Source organism: Hyposmocoma kahamanoa, unplaced genomic scaffold (genome assembly GCF_003589595.1).
Source record: "Hyposmocoma kahamanoa isolate Upper Pololo Valley unplaced genomic scaffold, ASM358959v1 99702, whole genome shotgun sequence".
Taxonomy (NCBI): Eukaryota; Metazoa; Arthropoda; class Insecta; order Lepidoptera; family Cosmopterigidae; genus Hyposmocoma; species Hyposmocoma kahamanoa.
Genome location: NW_020656001.1, coordinates 2,137,700 through 2,158,839, shown reverse-complemented (window position 1 = coordinate 2,158,839; position 21,140 = coordinate 2,137,700). Strand labels below are relative to the sequence as shown.

Sequence of the window (21,140 nt, the reverse complement as noted above, 5' to 3'; positions counted from 1 at the left end):
TATATATATATATATATATATAAAATATATATTTATATAATATATACATTTGACTCCCATCTCACCTGGACGATAAGGTCGATGGACCAGGCGGGAGTGAATAGGCATTGTTTAGGTGTGCACCTAAACAATGCCTATTCACTCTCGCCTTGAAAACGCCCAAGTTATAGCGTTCAGGGAATAAGTTTGCAGGCAAGGATTTCGACTCCATAGCCGTTCGCCATATAAGTGTGGAAACGTAAGGGCGCATTTATTCAACACGAATATCATCACGGTCATCCCGCGCGGCCGCCGCGCGGAGTCCGCGTTGTCGCTGCTCAGCGACCGCGTGCGTCTAACTGTCATGGCAAATTACGTTCGATTTATTTAGCTTTTACTTAAAAGAGCGTCCGGAACACGCGGGGGAGGCTTCAATTTAGCCTACGCGGCGGTCCGCGTGATTGTGTTATCCAGAGGAATTTAAATGTTGTTGCCTAGTAAATAGAATTAAGGCGTGGTAACTGGGCGGCCGCGCGAAATGTTTCTCCTCGTGCAACTAGGCGCTAACGCTTCGTGAGAATCATTCAATATATCCACAATATAGGATTGTAATCCAAGCCTACGTCGTAATGTCCCGGTGATGGAAAGGGGAAGGCGGAATTAAATGGTGTAATTCCATTCACGATACACACGCACGTTTTTGCCAATTACTGAAAATCAGGTTGAATGTATTATCTTTTTTTTCAACACCAATGGCTTTTTTGATCAAGCTCATAATTTAGAAAAGAAGGAACTAAATAAATAATTTAATAAATTTATATATATTTTTTCATTTCAAGTAATAGTTTAATCATCATCATCCATCATAGGTTCATAGACCTTTTGGCTTACCGCCCACTTAGGCAAGATAAAAAAATTTCAAAGCCGACCATCGCAAAAAATAATTGAAAATACATATTTTTTATATTAACTTAACACAAAAAATCACAAGGAAAAATGATTATATATTTACTGTGTAGTTTATGTACACAATTAAGATTTTTTTTTTCAAATGCGGTAGCACCCCCTGGACAGCATCAAAGCCCCCAATTGCTTCCGCCCCTCTAGGACTCTTCAGCACTCGGGACCACTTTAGGAAACTATGGGCTAACCAAATATTTTCAAAATAATACCTTGATCCCTAGACACTTTTGGTGTGTGTATTTTCTCGGATCTAAATAGCCTATTTTTTGTTTTTTCGAACAAACCAATCGTTTCAAGTTTGAGGCCCTTTACAGGTCTCGAAACTTTGATTTTTGATTAAAAAAACAAATATACGCGATTTTTATCGGAAAAAACAGTTTCATTTTCCAGCCTGACATCATCAACTCATTTATATACGGACACGGGTCTCCTCTCAAACGATGGTTTAGGCCATAGTTCGCCACACTGACCCACAATGCAGGTTGGGGACTTTAAACTATTTCCGTGGGTTGTGAACCTTCTTCGATGTGCAGGTACACGATGTTTTCCTTCAATGAAAATGAAACTCATAGTAAATTTCAAATTAAATTGCGCACTAGAGATGCGCCAAGTACTCGTTTGCTATTCGGTACTCGATGTACTCGGCCGTTTTTTTATTACTCGTACTCGCCCGAATTACTCGGTTCATGAGAAGAGTACTCGGTTAAAATAACGGATTACAGTTATAGACATAATAAAGTAAAACCAACGATATATTTAAAATAATCAAAACAGATTTATTACTACAAATTCTAGATAACTGTAACATTTGTAGCAATTTAGTTATTTAAAAAGAAATTTTACATTATTTATATTTAAAATTTAACAAAGGCAAGTTGTGATGTAGGAATACAAGGATTTCTGTGCGTTCAGGTAATATCTGTTCCTTTTTCTTCATACACGTTACTCGCTACGGAAATTAACCGCTCGCTATACACAGTGCTTGCAGGTGCATATAAAAACACTCGTGCTAACTGTGCGAGTTATGGATATCTTGTTTTATGCCCTGCCCACCATTTCATTGACATATCGGTCTAATTCTAGTGCAATGGGACTTTTATTATCATCGTGTTCCGGTTGTAATGAACCGAGTAACCCGGTCGAGTACTCGGCTAAGCAAATGTCAAATCGAGTAATATTTGGTACTCGGTTACTCGGTAAAACTTGTACTCAGTGCATATCTATTGCGCACATATGTGGTAGGTCAAACCTACCTACCACGGTTTCCTAGCCTATATTGTTGTTCAGACGTTATAGGTACCATATGAAATTTATGGACTTTCATGATGTTTTATTACCACGACATTCAGTCTTTTTTGTGATATTACTACGTTAATTTGTCATTTATTAATACAAAGATCGAACACAGACATGCCGGCGCTCTCCCAACTAAGCTACGGAACGAACCAGCAGACCCAACAAATTTCTCTATGTGCTTATTGCAGATTTTTGGTGTTTTTAATGACTTTTTCTTGATAACACCATCTGTGAGAAATCTGCGAAATTAGTGGTATCAGTCCAGAGACCAGTGGTAACATATTAGGAAGATGTTTTGCAATCGAAAGGGCGGCTGTTCGTATCTCTAAAACCAATAAAAAGAAATAAATAACGCACGCACTCATTGTCCCGCACTAGGGAAACACTGTGTCGCGGGTGCCTTGGGCACACGTGGACAACCACAGATTACACATAAAATCACGAGAGAAAAGCGTAGACAGACAGAATTCAATTCTTGCATTTACCATAACGTTATACCTACAGGGTGGCAAAGGCTTATAGCTAAAAGCGCATTATGAAACCTGTAGGGCACCGCAAACTTTACAAAGAGAAGAGAATTTAGAACGTTTCCGCGCTGCATCGGATTTATTCCGAATTCGTTCCGAATGTTTTTTTAATTCCCCATAAAGCCTCTTTGTAAACCTTTTCGCAGGACTATTTTAGGCGTGAATCCTCCCATTGCTAGGCTTTGCCAGTTGTACAATGATCGTAACGCAACGAATGAGTTACACTACTTCTCTGCAGTAAAAATCAAGCGCTTTCCATCAGGCAGGCCGATGCTTGTTTCGCTGACTACACATAATATTAAAAAAAGACTGTAATAAAACATTCAAGTATTGATCCCAGGTCGCGTCTGGCGAAATATGAACTATTGACAGTCAAGTAAAAGTATTTTGTAAAGGAAAAGTATTTTTTACGCTACGTAAATTAGTGTAAAAGTTTCCTTTGAAAAAATGGCTCGAGAACCTTACGATAGATGCTTGGAACCAAACGCGCATGACCTTTAAAGAATATCTTTGTGTAAGAAACTTTTTTACTTGGCTTCAAACAGGAAACTTTAGAACAACAGACGTACCTACTTGAATAGGTTTCTATTTTGTTCTCTTGCATAAAATTCTTCTACACGTGTATCCCAATGTTGCTAGAGTTCATTTTTAAATACTAAAATCACTTTATTTATTCATAGGAAATGAAACTATTTTTCTGGATTGAAATCGCGTATATTTGTTTTTTCAAACAAACCGATGTTTAATCGTATCGACGTATGAAAAATCCCAAACAGACATAAGACTGCAGTACTAATTAATATGCTTTAGTTTATTGTAATTTATATTAATAATTAATAATAAATTGAACTTAATAAAAATTCATTCAATAAAATAATTTGTAAAACTTAATGTAGCGTAAACTGGAATGTTTTCTTTGTAAAATTAAAAATAAGGTATTTAATTAAAAACTATTGTAACTATAGTGAAAAAATAAGGTGGTTTGCATCAATATTAGACATAACTGGTTGACGACTGTACCACCTGAGTCAACCGTGACCAAGGGACCTGTAAAGGGCCCGAAACGTCGGTTTGTTTGAAAAAACAAATATACGAGATTTAAATCCGGAAAAAAAGTTTCATTTCCTATGTGTAACAATCGCGAAAACCTAAGAACTCGACAAGTTATTTATTATTGCAATAATATTAGACATAACTGGTTGACAACTTTACTATCTCAGTCAGTCATGACCATGGGACCTGTAAAGGTACCGAAACGTTGGCTTGTTTGAAAAAACAAATGTACGAGAGATTTACTTGGATCACGTTATTAAAATTTTTAACACACATTTTACATAACCTCGAAAAGTGTTAATTAATCTGAACATTTGAAGCAAATATCCGAGTCCCGACAACAATATGATTCTTCAGCTTTACCGTGTCTAAAATTCAAAATAATCTTTATTTCATAGGTAAGCATTATTACACTTGAAACCGTCACAATGGTTAAACTCTATCGCTCATTCGTAAGGCAGATTCCCCTGAGAAGAATGAGCAAGAAACTCTAGGGGTTGCTCTTTGTAAATAACATTTACAATATTTTTTTTTTATTTAAAACATCAGAGATCGAGACTACCTCCATGAACTAAAGGGGTACTACCACGGATTTTTGTCATCCAAATACGCAGAAGTTGTATAATAACCTTTAGTATAAAGTTTTTGTTTCACTATAGTTCTAAACGTCGTGAAAGGCAAATTTTGTATATCAACCGGAATCTTGTTATAGAAGCGTATACATTGCCCCTTACTGATTTTTTGACTTTGTTAAGATGACTATCAAGAAAAGCTAGTTTATTTGTATTCCTCGTATTAATGTTATGTCTGTCAATATTTTTCATAAATAAATTACTATTCCTTTTAACATAAATTACATTTTCATAAATGTACTGTGAGGCTAGTGTAAGAATGTTAATTTCCTTATACTTATCTCTCAAAGATACTTTGGGGCCCAGATTGTAAATTGCCCTAACTGCACGTTTCTACAGGACAAAGATTCTATTGATATCCGCGGCATTACCCCAAAGCAAAACCGACAACGTTTCTGCTGTACCCCTGTTTATACCTAAATATATACATCGTATCACCTTAGCCACCCTTCGAACCCAATTAGAGATGTCCACAAATATCAATAAGTTTTTCTTTAAAAATATTTATTTTTTTACATTCCTAACGAATGCTTCTGCAAATGGCTCATTAAATAGGGATATAGTTATTTTATCTCGCTATAGAATTTGATGGCGTTGTATTGGAAAGTGAGAACTTTCCATTAGGTACAACTTTGCAATATAGTATAGTGTACTTTTGATATTTTTTTATTTATTTTACTAATTTTCCTCTTCTTATTTAAGAGCTAGGCTCTTGTCGGAGGAATAATCGCGTGTCATCTATAGAATAGAATAGAATAGAATACGTTTATTTGCCAGAATACAGTAATTGCAAAGGCCTTAAGTAAAATTAGGTACATTGTATTCAACCTGCAAATATTAATGGGATTCAATGTTTAGTCTCTATAGTTTCTAATTAATGTAATGAATTTGTAAATTCTAAGTATTCTTTATTACTATAGAAGCAATGTGTCAAAAGCCATTTTGTCAATTTTAATTTAAAAGTATGTCCTTGTAACAATTTAATTTCGTTTGGTAATTTATTGTAAATAATTATACACATGTTGAAGCAGTTATTCTTATAAATTACTTTATGTCTTATCTCTGTTTAGCGTTTTAATTGTTGATCTCCTGATACATTTTCTTCTATCAAACTTTACTTCATTGCTCTTGTTTCTTCGGCAGGTAACTCATTTTGCGTTGTTGTGTGGCACAAACCGGACAATTATATGAAACCGAATGCAGCGTAAATATCGCGACTGAAATAATTGTATCTTTTTTATAAAAAAATCGACCCCTTTTCTATTTGCCAAGTTTTATTGGAATCGGTCACCGGAAAGTGCGCGAAACCGGATCCATCCCCTAGTTTGCCACCCTTAGAGGTAGAATATTGTCTTCAAGTTTAAATTGGAGCAATACTAAGGTACTCTATTTCCAACAAAAAAGAATCATCAAAATCGGTTCAGAAATGCCTCTGATTGAGAACCTCCTTTTTTATGAAGTCGGTTAAAAATTACGCTCGTCTGGCCTCATCCTAATTTGACAGATCTGCCAATGATATAGTCAAAACTATTAAACGGTACTTTTCTCGATTAATCTATGGAATTAATGTTGTTTAATGGAAGATTCAGATAGTCAATCATAAACAAATAGATATACATAAATATTAGACAACATTAGATACGTTGCTCCGATCCCAAAGGATGTATCTAAAACACCATTAGAAATAGGAAAAAAGGGGAGAATGTCATGACGGTATGTAAGGTCGGGTATTGATGTCTGTGATATTATCTACTATCGTAACTTAACCATTCTGGTTGGTTAGGGCTTAAAACATGAAAACACAATTTTTAATTGGAACAAAATGATACTTACAGTCAAATGACTAAGATTTATATTGCAATATTTCAGTATTTTTTCATCCTGGTTCAGCCGTTCCATCAGGAGGCGTTTTAGTCAAAATGCTAGAAATATATAATAGCCAACTATTACACGTTAGATGGCGCTGAACTCATTTTTCGTTACACTAAGGGCTCATTCAGAGTGCAGGCGAGGGCGCGGCGGCGGGTGCCAGCGCGCAGGTCTTGGCGTCGTCCCTTTCACAGTGCCGAAGCGTCTACGAGTGGGTAGATCCACACGTCGAATTCGCAAACAGACGCGTATGCCGCGGGAGCGCGGCTTCCGTAGAATGTAATAATTAAGTATGTAAAATTTAGTATTTAGTTTGACGGTTGCTCGCGGTTGCCGCAGCGGGATACTAATAGTGCCGCGCAGGAAACAAAAACTGTACTACAAACACTTGGACACGAGACAATATAGAAGTTTTTCTACATTGACCCGACAAAAAAAAGGGGGGATCGGACCTCAGAGACGGCGACACCATGAAAACCGACGTGCAAACCGCTTGAACACGGATGTCGTAAAAAGTCAATAATGAAATAAGAAGGTAGTCTTTGACGCAGACAAAATAAAAAACCAAAAGACGAAGGTAATTGCAATCAGCTTACTAGAACCGAGTCCAATATCACTTCTGTGCTTATTGTGTGCGGTTTAAATGATATATTAAATACAGTGTTCTTCTTATTACGTACTTCCGCACATAGAAAAGCGATACATCTGCAACTTCTGCCCAATAACATCGGATTATAAAAAATAATGAGGAAAAAGTGCAGTAAGTGTATATTTTAGATTATTCTCTTAAAGCAGTCTACAACTACATTATTCGACCGCAGTCGGTTAGAACATCCTTCCCGCAAACATTTCTCTATTTTAATGCTGGTGAACTGTATAATGTGTTAAATAAAAATGTAATATTGCAAATAATAATAAATTTAAATTGAAAAATAATTCGTTTGTCACTTAAATACTTTAAATTACATTGATACTGAAAATTTTATTAGAATAGAAATGCAGATGTGGAAAAATAACATATGAAACGAACAACACCTTACGCTCACACACACTCTCAAATAGAATTAACACCTACACATGCAATCATAACTACACAAAAATATAGTTATTTTTATTTATGGTACAGTTTAAAATTTTTAAATTACATCTCTATTACAATTGGTGTAATCTATATAGCCTTTATAAATTTAGTTTGGAAAGTAAGTTATTTTTATTGAGAAACGAATAAATTTCTTTTTCTTCGTTAACAGCCGAAATATTCTTGTTGTTATGGAGTTACAAAACACTGTATTGAACCTCGCAGTGTTTTGTTTTGACACGATAGAATGTCGATTTTTGTTATTTAAATTTGAGCAACTATTAAGTCCCCCGCTCCTGCAACATTTACGCGATGTAAGGGTTTTCGCCACAGACATGTATATCTAGATATATGTCTGTGGTTGTCGCTAATTCAGGCGCCTCGCAACACCGTACGTTACTTTTGTGTTCTCTGATTGTACTGAATTTCACGCGTGTAATTGTCAAAATAATTTCTAAATTTTAAAACTTACAGTGTCATTTTTTTTACTTTTTTTCTGGTTCATAAACACGAATACCGCCTAAGTTGAAATATCAGGGTACAAATCAGACCTAGAGAAATTATCTCGTCGTCGTAACTTCGTATTATTATAAAAAAAACCTTGAAACTTAAGAAAGTTTGTTCAATTTTCATAATGCATTAAACATTTATCTGAATAGGCTGTTATTTGGAAGAATATATTTTATTATTCCTTATAGAAAAAATCTCTGTGAATGTGTTCTCTGAAAACTTGGCACCACACACAATATGCCTTGTGCAAAAAAGTATTCAGACTGTGGTCAAGCGTGAGTGTTCGTATATTTTGAGATAATAAATAAAATGTGTATATCGCCGTACAAAAAGAAACTTTTTTCTCTGAAATCAACTTTAAAAAAAATAGCATAGAAATAAATGTTGTCAGGCATGTCATTGTTTATCATATAACTCGGTATACCATAAAATATCCCTATGTCGTCAAATTATTTGACCTTAAATATACATTTTCAATGCCTAATAAAGAGCCTCATTCTGATTAAAATCCGCTGTAGTAAAAATTTGTATTTGGCACTGAAAGTTTTTTTACCTCTCACCAGCTGATATATTTTTTAAATTTCGTTCAATATCCTATAGTTATTATGGTAATGTTGTTGCAGAACGACAATACGGAGCGGACAGCGCAAGCTCCGGCAGCGGCAAGGCATCGGCTCCGTGCAAAGTGTGCGGCGACAAGGCCTCCGGCTATCACTACGGGGTCACCTCTTGCGAGGGTTGCAAGGTATTTGAACATATTATTGCTACGTGTAAAGATGATTTTCCACCGGCGAGGCGAGAAGGGAATTGAAATCTCTCCGGAATATTTCCACCAAAAATGGCCATTATTATTATCAGTTCGCCTAGCGATAAACACGCGACAGAAATAACATTTACCGTAAATTATCATTATTAAATATGTTTACGGAAGAAAAATCAGATGAAGCCGTCTTTATTAACTTAACTGCCTCAGTGGCCGATTACCATGGTTCGTTTCCTGCGTTGGCGTATAGCCTAAATTTATTTCTCTCGTGAGTTTGGGTGTAATTTGTGGTTGTCTATGTCCATAGCACCCGCGAAACAGGGTTTCCCTAGTGCGAGGCTATGTTGAGTATGTGCGTTATTATTTTAAAATTTCAAATAGCACGTACCTCACAAACTCGTGTTTGATATTATTAATAATAATGATAAATGTAAAAAAATATATTTCAGACCTTGTCTGAAGATGTCTGTCTGATAATACTTTTAAAAAACCGTTGAAGCCGCGTCTAGCGCGGTGCATCAAAGATGCCATCCGCTAGCGCAAAATGGCATTAATAGCGAGCTCTTCAATTTTGTGACATAAATTTCAATCTTCGTCTCGTCTCGACTCGCCAGTGGAAAAGCACCTTATGGGCGATGACACGAGCGTGCGTTCTTGATCGAGACAACATTCGTTTAGAAACATTAGCCCTCGTTATTTTCCTCGTTCAAAATGTTCTCTTTTCGGTTAAAAATTAATAATGTTTGCGCCAAGACGTTGTAATTTAGTAGGAAACAAAAGCACCCGTGAGTGAATACGGAGCGTTTCACAATTATACGAGACACAAAGGGAATTTGAATATTGTAGACAGTATATTTTGCTTCATGGAGAAATTGTTTGTGACGAAAAAATAAAAAAGACATTCCGCCAAGCATTTTATTGATAAGATGAATTGTACTAAGTTTAAATATTTATATTTTTTCTATGTTCTTTAGTACAAATGATTTTGCTCAATCGTAAAATGTAAAATACTAACGCTTGTATTCATGTTATTAACAAATAGATCCAGGTGCGTTTCAGAGCGGTCGTTTTTATTTCTTATAATGAAATAAAAAAAATTAAGTCTAGCGAATTGTCATATATATAATAAATTCTTTCATTAATAATTTCTAAATAAAAAAAAATTAAATAAAATCTTAGAACATTGACTCAGTGTCCTGAGTAAGGAAAAAAAAATATTTTTATTTTTTATAACATTTATTAATATTATACTATGGTAGATCAATCCCGAGGCCAACGTGTTTGGATAGTCCAATGCGCATAACTGATCACAGTAAGTTCTTAGGATTCATTCTGGATGAAAATTTAACTTGGAAGCGTCATATAAATTCTAAGTAGACTAAGTAATGCGACTTATGCACTAAACAATTAAAACCTGTCGTTACAAATTCCATACTACGCCAAACATATTTTCATATATATTTATATTTATATATTTTCATAATGTCGTATGGTACCATTCTATGGGATGACTCCACTGATTCTGACAGGGTATTCATTATTCAGAAACGAGCACTGAGGTTACTTGCCGGAGTAACACGAAGAGCCTCTTGTAGGGACTTATTTGTGAGACACAGGATAATGACCATGTATTCGTAGCATTTATATGGAATAATCACATTCATACGAAAAAACTTACACAACTTTGGAAGGCATGAAAGCCGTTATAACACTCGCTCCACAGCACGACTGAGGGTCGTACCGCGACGGTTAGAACTCACTGAAAAAAATCCGCGTTAATCGGCCCGGCTTATTATGAGCACCTAACCGTTGACTTAAATAATTAGCCTAATGATGAAACCGCCGACTGAAAGACTTTTTGTTGGATAATGCGTATTATTCCACTGAAGAATATAGGGACATGGTCTTGTAATATATGTTGTAATTTATTGATTATTAGGTATACATATTATTTTACAGAAATGAATACATTACATACACATTATGCATACAATCATTATATTGACATAATTATTATTATATTATTTAATATGTTCCTACATGATTTCACATGACTATGTTAAAATTACGTAGTACAAAACTTGTAGGGGAGCGTGGGGGAATGGGAGCCTACTAAGGAAAATTGACAATAAAAGTCATAATTTATGCAATTTAAATTGTTATTAGTTATGAACGTACGCTTCACATATCTGGGTACTAAATAATCACAGAAAAAATACGAAACTTAAATAAAATATTTCGTTAAAACAGAAAAAACTAAAACATGTCATTCGCTCTCATTACCCCAAAGTTCGGGAAATGGGAGCCGGTAAGAATCCCGTATGTCAAATGGGAGCCATTATATATAATCAGTCTGAAAAAAACAAATAAAGTAATAAAATATATAAGTTAAAAAGTAATGAAAATAAACAAGAAAGTGTTAAAGGAATATCCAGTGAATATTGCAATGAGATAAGGAGAGCCAAATAGCTCTCATTACCCGCGTAACATCGAATTGAAAAAGAAATAAAACAGTAAAAACATTTCTATTTTTATTGTGATTTCAAGCAAAACATCTAAAATTTGATAGATATGGTGACATAGCTACTGTAAATACAATGTAGCATCTATGCATTTTAATGCTTATCTGGGATGATGAAATTTAGCAAATTTTATAAGCGCGGAGCGAAAAACACACAATCATCTCATACGACTAAACGCGGTGTTCTACGGGGGCGCCCACGGGACTCGAACCTTGTCGAACGTTGACGAAGACATAGGAGTACCGTTTGCACAAATACGAGCATTGGGAAAGTCCAGTTTAACACCGCTCTCATTACCCGCGGGCTCCCAATACCCCACGTTCCCCTACTGGATATTAGTAATTTTTTGAAATGTAACATTTATTACTATTTGTAACGATTCTTGTAATACAACATATTGTATATAATAATGTAAAGTTTACAAGATAATATATAAATCTAAAATCTAAATCTATATACATATAATATTAAGGGACGGGACAAACAAGTCGTGCGCCTGATGGTAAGCTACACGCCTGTCTATAACAGTTGCAGTGCCACTCAGAGCTTTAAATCGCAAAGAACACTTCACACCGGGACAGTTGCTTCAGCTGTACCAAGCAAAACTCCGGTCGTGTATGGAGTACTGCTGCCACTTATGGGATGGCGCTGCTAAAAACCAACTGCCCAACTTGGATTCAATCGACAAGCGTAGCAAGAGGCTTATAGGTGACCCGAAATTAGTAAAGGCGAAGCTGCAGAGCCTTGAACACTGCCGTAAAGTTGCCTTCTTATCGGTATTCTACAGGATGTATCACGAAGAGTATGCGATGGAATTGCATAATTTGATCCCGCCTTCCCCTTTCCATCGTCGGGGGACTAGACGTGGGCTGGGATCCCACCCCTACGTGGTGGATATTCCCATTCGTGGATTCGCACGAAGTGTTTTGCTTCCACATTTATGTGGCGAATGGCTAGAGAGTGGAAGTCCCTACCCGCGGACTTGTTCCTCGAACTTTATAACTTGGACCTTTCCAAGGCGAGAGTGAATAGGCATTATTTAGGTGTGCATGCTACATCATCGACCTCATTATCACTTTCCATAAGTTAAGACGGAGGTCAAATGCGCACTTATTTTTTATAAAAAAACTGAGTGAGACGTCTGATGAGATTCAGCATAGGTACCCAGCGGCGCAACTAATCATTCTGCGGGACTTTAATGCACACCATCAAGAATGGTTGTTCCCACACCAGATGACCGATCATGCTGGGAGAGAGACGCGTAAACTTGCGTTAACGCTAAGTTGTGGATGCCCCACAGGGTACTTCCGACCATGGTCTGGTGAAAACTGTATCCGTATACTCCCCACCCGATCAGAGCCTTAGTGGTATAAGACGGGTGTGGCGATACAGGTTAGCAGATTGGGATGAAATGCGCCATTTCTTTGCGTCATATCCTTGGCAGGTTTGCTTTTCTTCAGGAGACTCGTCGAGCTGTGCTGATGCTGTAGAGGTCTTGCGTTTGGGTATGGAGTATTACATACCTTACTCCGATGTACCCAATGGACCCCAAGCTCGTCCATGGTTTAACGCTCACTGCAGTCGTGCTGAACCACGAAAGCAGTCCGCGTACCAAGCATGGGCAGATGCTAGACTGCGCAAAGCTCCGAGTACTCGGAATCTGAAGAAAGCTTTTAATATAACCGCCATGAAATGCAAACGCGTGTTACGTAAGGGTGCTGGTGAAATTACAACTTATGTCTCTGGGTGACGGGAGCAGTGGCAGTGCCCCTCAGGTCTTTGCGATTTACAGCTCTGAGTGGCACTGCAATTGTTATGGACAGGTGAGTAGCTTTACCACCAGCCTCACGACTTGCTCGTCCCGTTTCTTGATACTATAAAAAAAAGTACTTAGTGTAACCTACTCATCCCATACTTTACCATGGGGGATAATTGATCAAAAGCGATGACAATTATTTCTTACAAAATGCATAAATATGAATTTTCAGATCCCTTACTTGAGAAATGATTGGTTCTCTGTACAAACTCATCCTCTATTTCACCCTATTTAAGGTTTATTTTTATGACAAAAACTAGTCTATGTCCTTCTCATAAGCTCCATCTATCTCTATACCAAAATTTATTAAATTTGTTTCAGTGGTTTAGGTGATAACGTAACAGACAGAGTTACTTTCTCATTTATAATATAGTACGTTATGATCTTTTGCATTCATAGATATAGTTTACATCTTGTAAGAAATTATTTTCATTAAACCATTTGTACAGGTTTTCAATTATTTCGAATGCAATAATTTTAATCTCATCACATATTGATGATAAACACAGTTTTAAACAACGTCTTCTATATTTAGCAGACATAGAAATATTATAAAGTAATGCCTATGGTTTTGCCAAAAACTCCGTGCGGTTCTTGCCACTAGCTAACTTAAACAAAAAGAGAAATGTTTTATTTTAAATGTATTGTCTATGGTCATTTAAAAATAAAAATATTAAGTATTATTTTGTTAATATTAAGAATATTGAGTACTACCACCTTACCTATTTCTGCCATTACTGCGTTCCTGTTTAGAAGGGTGCTGGTGAAATTACAGGCACATGGGACTTTTATGTCTTAGGGTCGCAATGACAGTGCCCATAAGATCTTTGCGATTTAAAGCTCTGAATGGCACTGCAACCGTTATCGATAGGCGTGCCCACAGACCACATAATGTCGCATACCACCAGGCGCACGACTTGTTCCTCCCGTCACTTGTATAAAAAAAAGAATAGTGGGGGAAGTTTTAATTTAAAAAAAACAACACGAAAAGCGACTAGAAGCGATGGACCGTTAATAACTGTCGCAGTTTAGTTGGTACGTGTTACCTTATCCACCCTATTCACTCGACAAAGCACCGTCAGATTTTCACTTATTTCGGTGTTTACAAAATTCTTTGAATGGATATGACTTTGTTAACGAAAACCATGAAACGACTCTCAGAGCTCAACTGATGCAATTTCAAAGTTACCCGAAAGATGGTAAAAGATTGTAAGATTAGTATTCATTTTTACAAAGTCGTATAAAAAATGTCATCATGTTGTTTTCGTTTATATAATGTCAGTACCGACAACAAACTAAGGTCCAGAAAGAAGAGTGCGTAAGTTTCATTCAAATTCCGGATATTTCATAAATCGCTCTAGAGCATTCTTTTCTGCAATTAAACCCGCTATCAGTATATACTATTTATGTGTCTTGTAACTTGGTATGGCCTCTACTCTATATGTCGTTATGACAGATGTCTTATTTGTAATATTTTTTCACTTTTCTAAGGCATACATGTACTTATTGATACTCGACATGAGTCTCAAGGTTATTCTCCAGCTATGTTTACTCCAAGGAATTCTCTGTGTGACATTTCTTGAATGTATCGACATTTCAATTGAAATTATATTTAATATATTTCAATTCATTAAATTGGGTATAACTTGATTTGATTATGTTAGCATTTAGATTTTAATTGTAGCCATTTTATCATTTTTATTTAATTCAATTGTGATATTTATGTCTAGTCTGTGATCTCGAGTTGTTGTTTCCTTTCCACTAGACATTACGGTAATGGATACGTCGTCACATAATGGATGTGGATTAGTGATTTGTTCTGTCTATAATGCCATTTATACACAATAGAAATAGAATCGGCTCTATAACACTTCCTTGCGGAACACCATATGTGTTGATTGTAGGTAATAATTTAAAATCCTTGCATTATTTGTTGTTTAGAAAATAACAACGTATTGTCAATGATTTCCCAAATAGGCCCTCATCCGTTGCAAAATTGAACCTTTTGAACCTTTTCTTTCTAATTTTTTAGGAGTAAATTGTGTGAGTTTGTGGTAGGCCCCCTGAACGAAATCATAAATTAATTTAATAGATATTTATATAATTTCATTAACACTGGCTTTAACTATGTTAGTGCCAATTTTGTCATAACCCTCCGAGTTGGAGTTTTTCAATGACATCACTTCTACATTTACTTCGTCTTCACAATGTAGGTGACAAGAACTTAGGGTTAGCGAGCGATTCAATCATATCATTGTTTTCTGATTGCGTCAAGTTATTTCTCAATGCAACAAAAAAGGTATTAAAAAGCATGAGCAATGTCAACGGGGTTTGTTATTTTGTTGTCGATCGCATTGTCACTGGCAGTAGCGTAACATCTCGCGTGCTTTAACATTTATTGAATGAAAAGAAAAGAAAGAAAATACATTATTTTTGCTTACAACAATGACACCACAAAAGAAAAAAAAAGAAAACGAAAGAAAACAAAAGAAAAAAGGAAACATAATCATGACATTCTACGTGAAACATAAATAAATAATTGCGAAACAAAAACACAAAACAAATAATCTCAGTACAGAGTACTAAAAAAACCGACCTCAAAAGTACGTGGAATTACGTCTACTTGCTAAGTTTCATTGCAATATCCCCTAGTTCGCCACTATACAGGACTTGATACTGGAGATAATAAAAATAGGTTCTCACTACGACACTACTCAAAGTATATCGAGGGAAAAACGCCTTGAATTGATGAAATAGCAAAATCAACTAAATAATTGCTAAAAAAAAGAATCATGAAAATCGGTTCACAAATACCGGAGTTATCGCGTAACATATATACAAAAAAAAAATAGATCATACAGTCGAATTGAGAACCTCCTCCTTTTTTGAAGTCGGTTAAAAATATATAAAGTGTATTACTTAATTGACAGAAGTTGTTTCCGACCTAGACCCCCTGTGCAGGAGCGTCGCGATGGATTCGAATCTTAGACTATGTTAACTTAAACTAATGACCATTCATGTAAATCATCATCATAATTGCTCCAGCAAAATAGACGTCCAGTTCTGAACATAGGTCGCACCCAAAGAACGCCACAACGACCAGTATTATATTATTCTTTTATTACGGTATCCCTGTGACCGGAATTCATGTTCATGATTTGTTATCTTTAACCGACATCAAGAAAGGAGGAAGTTGTCTATTAGACTGTATTTTTTGTATGTAACCCGATTACTCCGAGATTATTGAAGCGATTTAATTATTTTTTTTGTTAGAAAGGATGTACCTGAGTTGTGGTCCCATTCGAATTTGAAGAAAATATCCCACCCCTAACGGCGGCAAATTAGAGGATGAACCCAGTTATTATATTTCACCTATATTCCGTTAACCGATTTCAACAAAACTGGACAAATAGATGAAAGGGCGCGTTAAAGTGTCGTGACTTGTATATTTAAATGAAGTTGTTCACATGTAGTATACAATACGATTAGTCGTCCACGATAAATATAATCTCACTACAGAGTACTAAAAAAACCGACCCTAAAAGTCGTGGAATTAGGTATATCTATTTGATAAGTTTTATTGAAATCAGTTACCGGAAAGTGCGCAAACCCGGATTCATCCCCTAGTTCGCCACTATACGGGACTTGACACAGGAGATAATAAAAATCGGTTCTCACTACTCGAAGTATATTGAGAGAGAAAAACGCCTTGAATTGGAGAATAGCAAAATCAACCATTAAAGTAATTGCTCCTTATAATAAATAATTAATTTAAATAATATTAAAAAAATTAATATTTTTTATGAAAAAGTTGTTTCAAACCATCTTCCTGATGTATTAGATAATCTCAGAGAAAAGGGTCAATTAAAAACGACGACCGTTTAGTTCTTATTGCCTGCTGCAAATTTAAAATGATCTTTTTACTTAGTACGTGCCTTATTTAATTGGTAAACATTGATTAACTTCTTTGGGACATTTAATAAAATTATAAGTATTGTTGATACTTGACAATCAAGTAACTGGGAATAAAATAAAACATGTCAATATATAGTAACCTATACAAGTCACTAGTTTATCATCATCAACAATCCATTTATTACCTCCAACTGCAAGACACGGGTGTCCACATCAGAAATTTCAAATTAAATTTGATAAAAAGCTAGCTTGAGGCACCTGTAAAGGTACCGGTTGCGGTGAGAAAGTTCTAAAATCTCTCACTAGATGTCATTAGAGCTGAATGCCGAAAAATCCAGTACAAAAGATCTATAACGAAAACACGTCGCTGTGGACAGATAAACCCTTGGTGGTTTTTTGAGCTACAGCATGCATGTAATAAGCCATTGTAAAAAGTATTAAATAAATTAAAAAAAAAACAGCAAAATTTCGACAACTCGATAACTTGACCTGTAACTCAGTTGGTTAAAGCAGCGCTACGATACAGCGTGGTCTTGGGTTCAAGGCCCATCGAGTCGAAGACATTTTTCTATATGTTCGATCTGTGTATTTAACGGTTCATTATAACCGGAATGCGATGATCCTAAAAGTCCCATTGCTCTAGGATTAGACCTATTAGAGTCCTTTCCAATGGTGGGCAGGGCATAAAGCAAGATATCCAAAACTGGCACAGTTAGCACGAGTGTTTTTATATGCACCTGCAAGCACTGTATATGGCGAGCGGTTATTTTCCGAAGCGGGGAATGTGTATGAAGAAAAAAGGAACAGACTATTGCCTGAACGCACAGAAAGCCTTGTATTCCTACATCATAACTTGCCTTTGTTACATTTTAAATATTAATAGTGTAAACTTTCTTTTTAAATAACAAAATTACTACAAATGTTACAGTTGTCTAGAATTTGTAGTAATAAATCTGTTTTGATTATTTTAAATATACTGTTGGTTTTACTTTATTATGTCTATAGCTGTAATGCGTTATTTTCACCGAGTACTCTTCTCATGAACCGAGTTATTCGGCTGAGTATGAGTAGTAAAAAAACGACCGAGTACACCGAGTACCGAGTAGCAAACCAGTACTCGGCGCATCTCTATTTTTTGCTAGTTTACCGTTCTCTTGTAATTTTGTTCTTTAGTGTATCTCGTCTCTCTCTCGTCATATTGTGCGTACCTAGCCTTCTCTCTAAACTAGTATGTCTAAGATTATATTGTTACATTATGAGCTTACAGTCTATTAATCGCTAAGTACCTAGTTGTCAGTCTATCATAATATGTCTGTATCAGGGTTGTTGCGAATATCAGTATCTGCATCCACATCCGCTGATAATCTGCGTAAATTAAAATATCCGCATTCATCGTTCCTGGTATTCATTGTGGATGTTCGCATCGTGACATGATAAAGGCAACCTGGAATAATTTACAAACCTTCCAGAAGCAGACTGTAAAAAAACGAAAAAGGAGCACAGCTGTGCAGATTGATTCTTTTGTTAATAAATGTAACAAAATAAAAAAAATATTTTATTGCGATACTAAAGAAAATGGAAAGCGTTTTCACGTAGATATAGATTCAGTAGAATATACATTATTAGCGTTTATTTTAAATACAATAAATCAGCATCCGCTGATGTTAAGGTATAAAAATCAACATCCGCTGACGTGTAAAAACAACATTAACAACAACACTGGTGTATATATTTAATTATTTAACTGAAAATTGGTAAATATTTGCACTTAGTAGGCAATTTGACGACCTCGGTGGCCCAACAGTTTATACTGTGTAATGAGGTGGTGCCGGGTTCGACTCCCGGTAGAACCGCATTGGTAAATAACTTTGTTCTGGGAAGTGCTCCAGAGTTAATTCCGTTGCACTGGTACTCATAGTATAGGAACTTACCTAATACGAGACAAAGCAATTTCTGTTGTTGTTTGGCAGATTATTGTATTTATTTAATATAGTCACAAATCTCAACTTCGTTTTCTGAGTTGTTGTCTCTCTCTCACTCCTGTAAAGCTAAATTTATAAAATTCTTAGTTTTAGCTTCACGTGTTTCAGACATATATTTTTTTTTGTTATTAGGGTTTTTTCCGGCGAAGCATCCAAAAGCAAATAGAGTACCGTTGTCTCCGTGACGGGAAGTGCGTTGTGATCCGGCTCAACAGGAACCGCTGTCAGTTTTGCAGGTTTAAGAAGTGTCTAACCGTCGGTATGAGCCGCGACTGTGAGTATGTGCATGCATTTTAATTTAAATTTGTTGCTCGCCGACCGTAAGTCGGGGGCAAAATTAGAGCAACGAACGCGTGTGATATACCGGCACGTCTATTTTCCAATTGAACGGTCGAGCTCCCAGCACGAGTGGCATTATGCAGTCAGATGCACCGACCCAATTCGTTTAGACATATTGCCGATACAGTTTAACTAACGAACATGTTTGCAGCTGTAAGGTACGGACGCGTCCCGAAGCGGACAAGAGACGTCAACCAGGACAACATGCCGGACCTCGCCCGGAACCTGCACGCGTCCGGTGTGGTGCCATTGCCGGGAGTCGAGGAAATGGATTCCGAAACCCTCCGTCAAGGTGTAGCGAAGGAGTTGACCAGGATGGTGACGGCCGCCCATCGCAACAATAACACCTATACTGAAGAACTGAAGCGCACTCTGCAACGTCAGAATATTATTCTGAAGAATGATGATTCCGATAACGAAGGTGGCAACTTTTTGCAGTTTCTCGAGTTTGTCCAGCTGTAGACGCCGTAGTTGAAAACCAGACACGACTTATTTTTGGTTCACAGGTAGCGGTGGAGAGGAGGCGGCGAGCTCGACAACCGATCGCGAGACTGATATACGGTCACTTCTGTGGCACAACGTGGCAGTGCGCATGACACCTGCCGTGCAGCAAGTCGTCGAGTTTGCCAAGCGCCTCCCTGGCTTCCACTCGCTGCCGCAGGATGACCAGCTCATACTCATAAAGGTACGATCGGCAAAGTTTTGGTTTCTGATGGAAGCGATCGATAAGCGTAAATCGCGTTGTGAATTTTTTTTCGTACGGTTCACGATATAAAACTTTGTTGTTTTAGATTAAGTAGTTGCCACAATGCGAATTATTCTGCTATGCGATATTTTTCATTCCAATAATCATTGCAACTTTATGCGAACTGCTACATTGCGGCATATACCTTTTCTTGTTTCGACTTAACAATAGAACTAGTATAAGTTGAAATGTGACGTTTACAGCTAGGGTTCTTCGAAGTGTGGCTGACCCGTGCGAGCCGGATCTCCACACACGATTGCATCGTGTTTGATGATGGCACCGCCATTTCGCGCCATCAGCTCGAGATTGCTTATGATGTGAGTACATGTTTAGATTAGCCTCCATTGTCAAGCATATTACGTCGTAAAACGTAAAAAAAGTTGAAAGCGTAGTAGTCCTATTGTTTTGTCCAATCCACGACGGTCCCTGGCTTACATGTATGTTTGATTTACTCATTACAATGATAATAATAGCTAGCTAGCAGGTAAGGCTGTTGGATTTCTGCGGCGCGTCGCTTCCAGCACAAATTCAGAAGGCGGTCCTGAAGGTCTACTCTCAAAATATACAACCGCAGCTGCGTACGAAATCAAAACGATCCGTCCGCAATTCATTAGCTAGAACGCTTTCGTATTGGGCTTCGGATCCCATAGACAATAACGGAGCGATAACGTGTATGGTGAAATAGGTTATTTTACATGCTTATACAAAAATTTTACTGAACAAATGGCGGATTTCTTTAGTGTTGTACCATGATCTATCGAAAAATCATTATCGACTTGCAAACGTTTAATTAAAGTCGATCAATATTCTATTTGGGAATATTTTACTTCTTATGGGAAAATCCGGGAATATCATGTGAGAATTTATTATTTTGCTCGATACCGCACGTAGTATACGACTGTGCCAATAACGGAGAATACCACCTCTCCCGTTTAAAAATTCAAAATTTATCTTTTAGGCCATATGAGAGGCGAAAATGTAAAATAAATGTAAATAATAACAATAATACACTTTTGTATTTGTACCAACTTGAATCACTGGTGTTACTTAAGCTACTTATGCTATTGTTAGTTACATACATTAATACGTACAAATACTTTTTTTAAATAAAATATATGTGCGCATTTAACCTCCATCTCACCTGACGGAAA

At 36.5% G+C, this 21,140-nt stretch overlaps 1 protein-coding gene across 2 annotated transcripts in view; it reads left to right on the top strand.

Annotated features, from left to right (window-relative positions):
- Nucleotides 1-21,140, top strand: part of LOC113239150 (ecdysone-induced protein 78C) — an 84,458-nt gene that overhangs the window by 43,519 nt on the left and 19,799 nt on the right. For both annotated transcript variants that reach the window (XR_003311168.1, XM_026476016.1), the window contains exons 2-6: nt 8,531-8,652; nt 19,038-19,179; nt 19,396-19,665; nt 19,751-19,929; nt 20,193-20,306. Coding sequence is in view for 1 of the 2 variants with exons in the window: in XM_026476016.1 (XP_026331801.1) it covers nt 8,531-8,652; nt 19,038-19,179; nt 19,396-19,665; nt 19,751-19,929; nt 20,193-20,306 (827 nt within the window). In the remaining variant the exon portion in view is untranslated. The remainder of the gene's footprint in view (nt 1-8,530; nt 8,653-19,037; nt 19,180-19,395; nt 19,666-19,750; nt 19,930-20,192; nt 20,307-21,140) is intronic.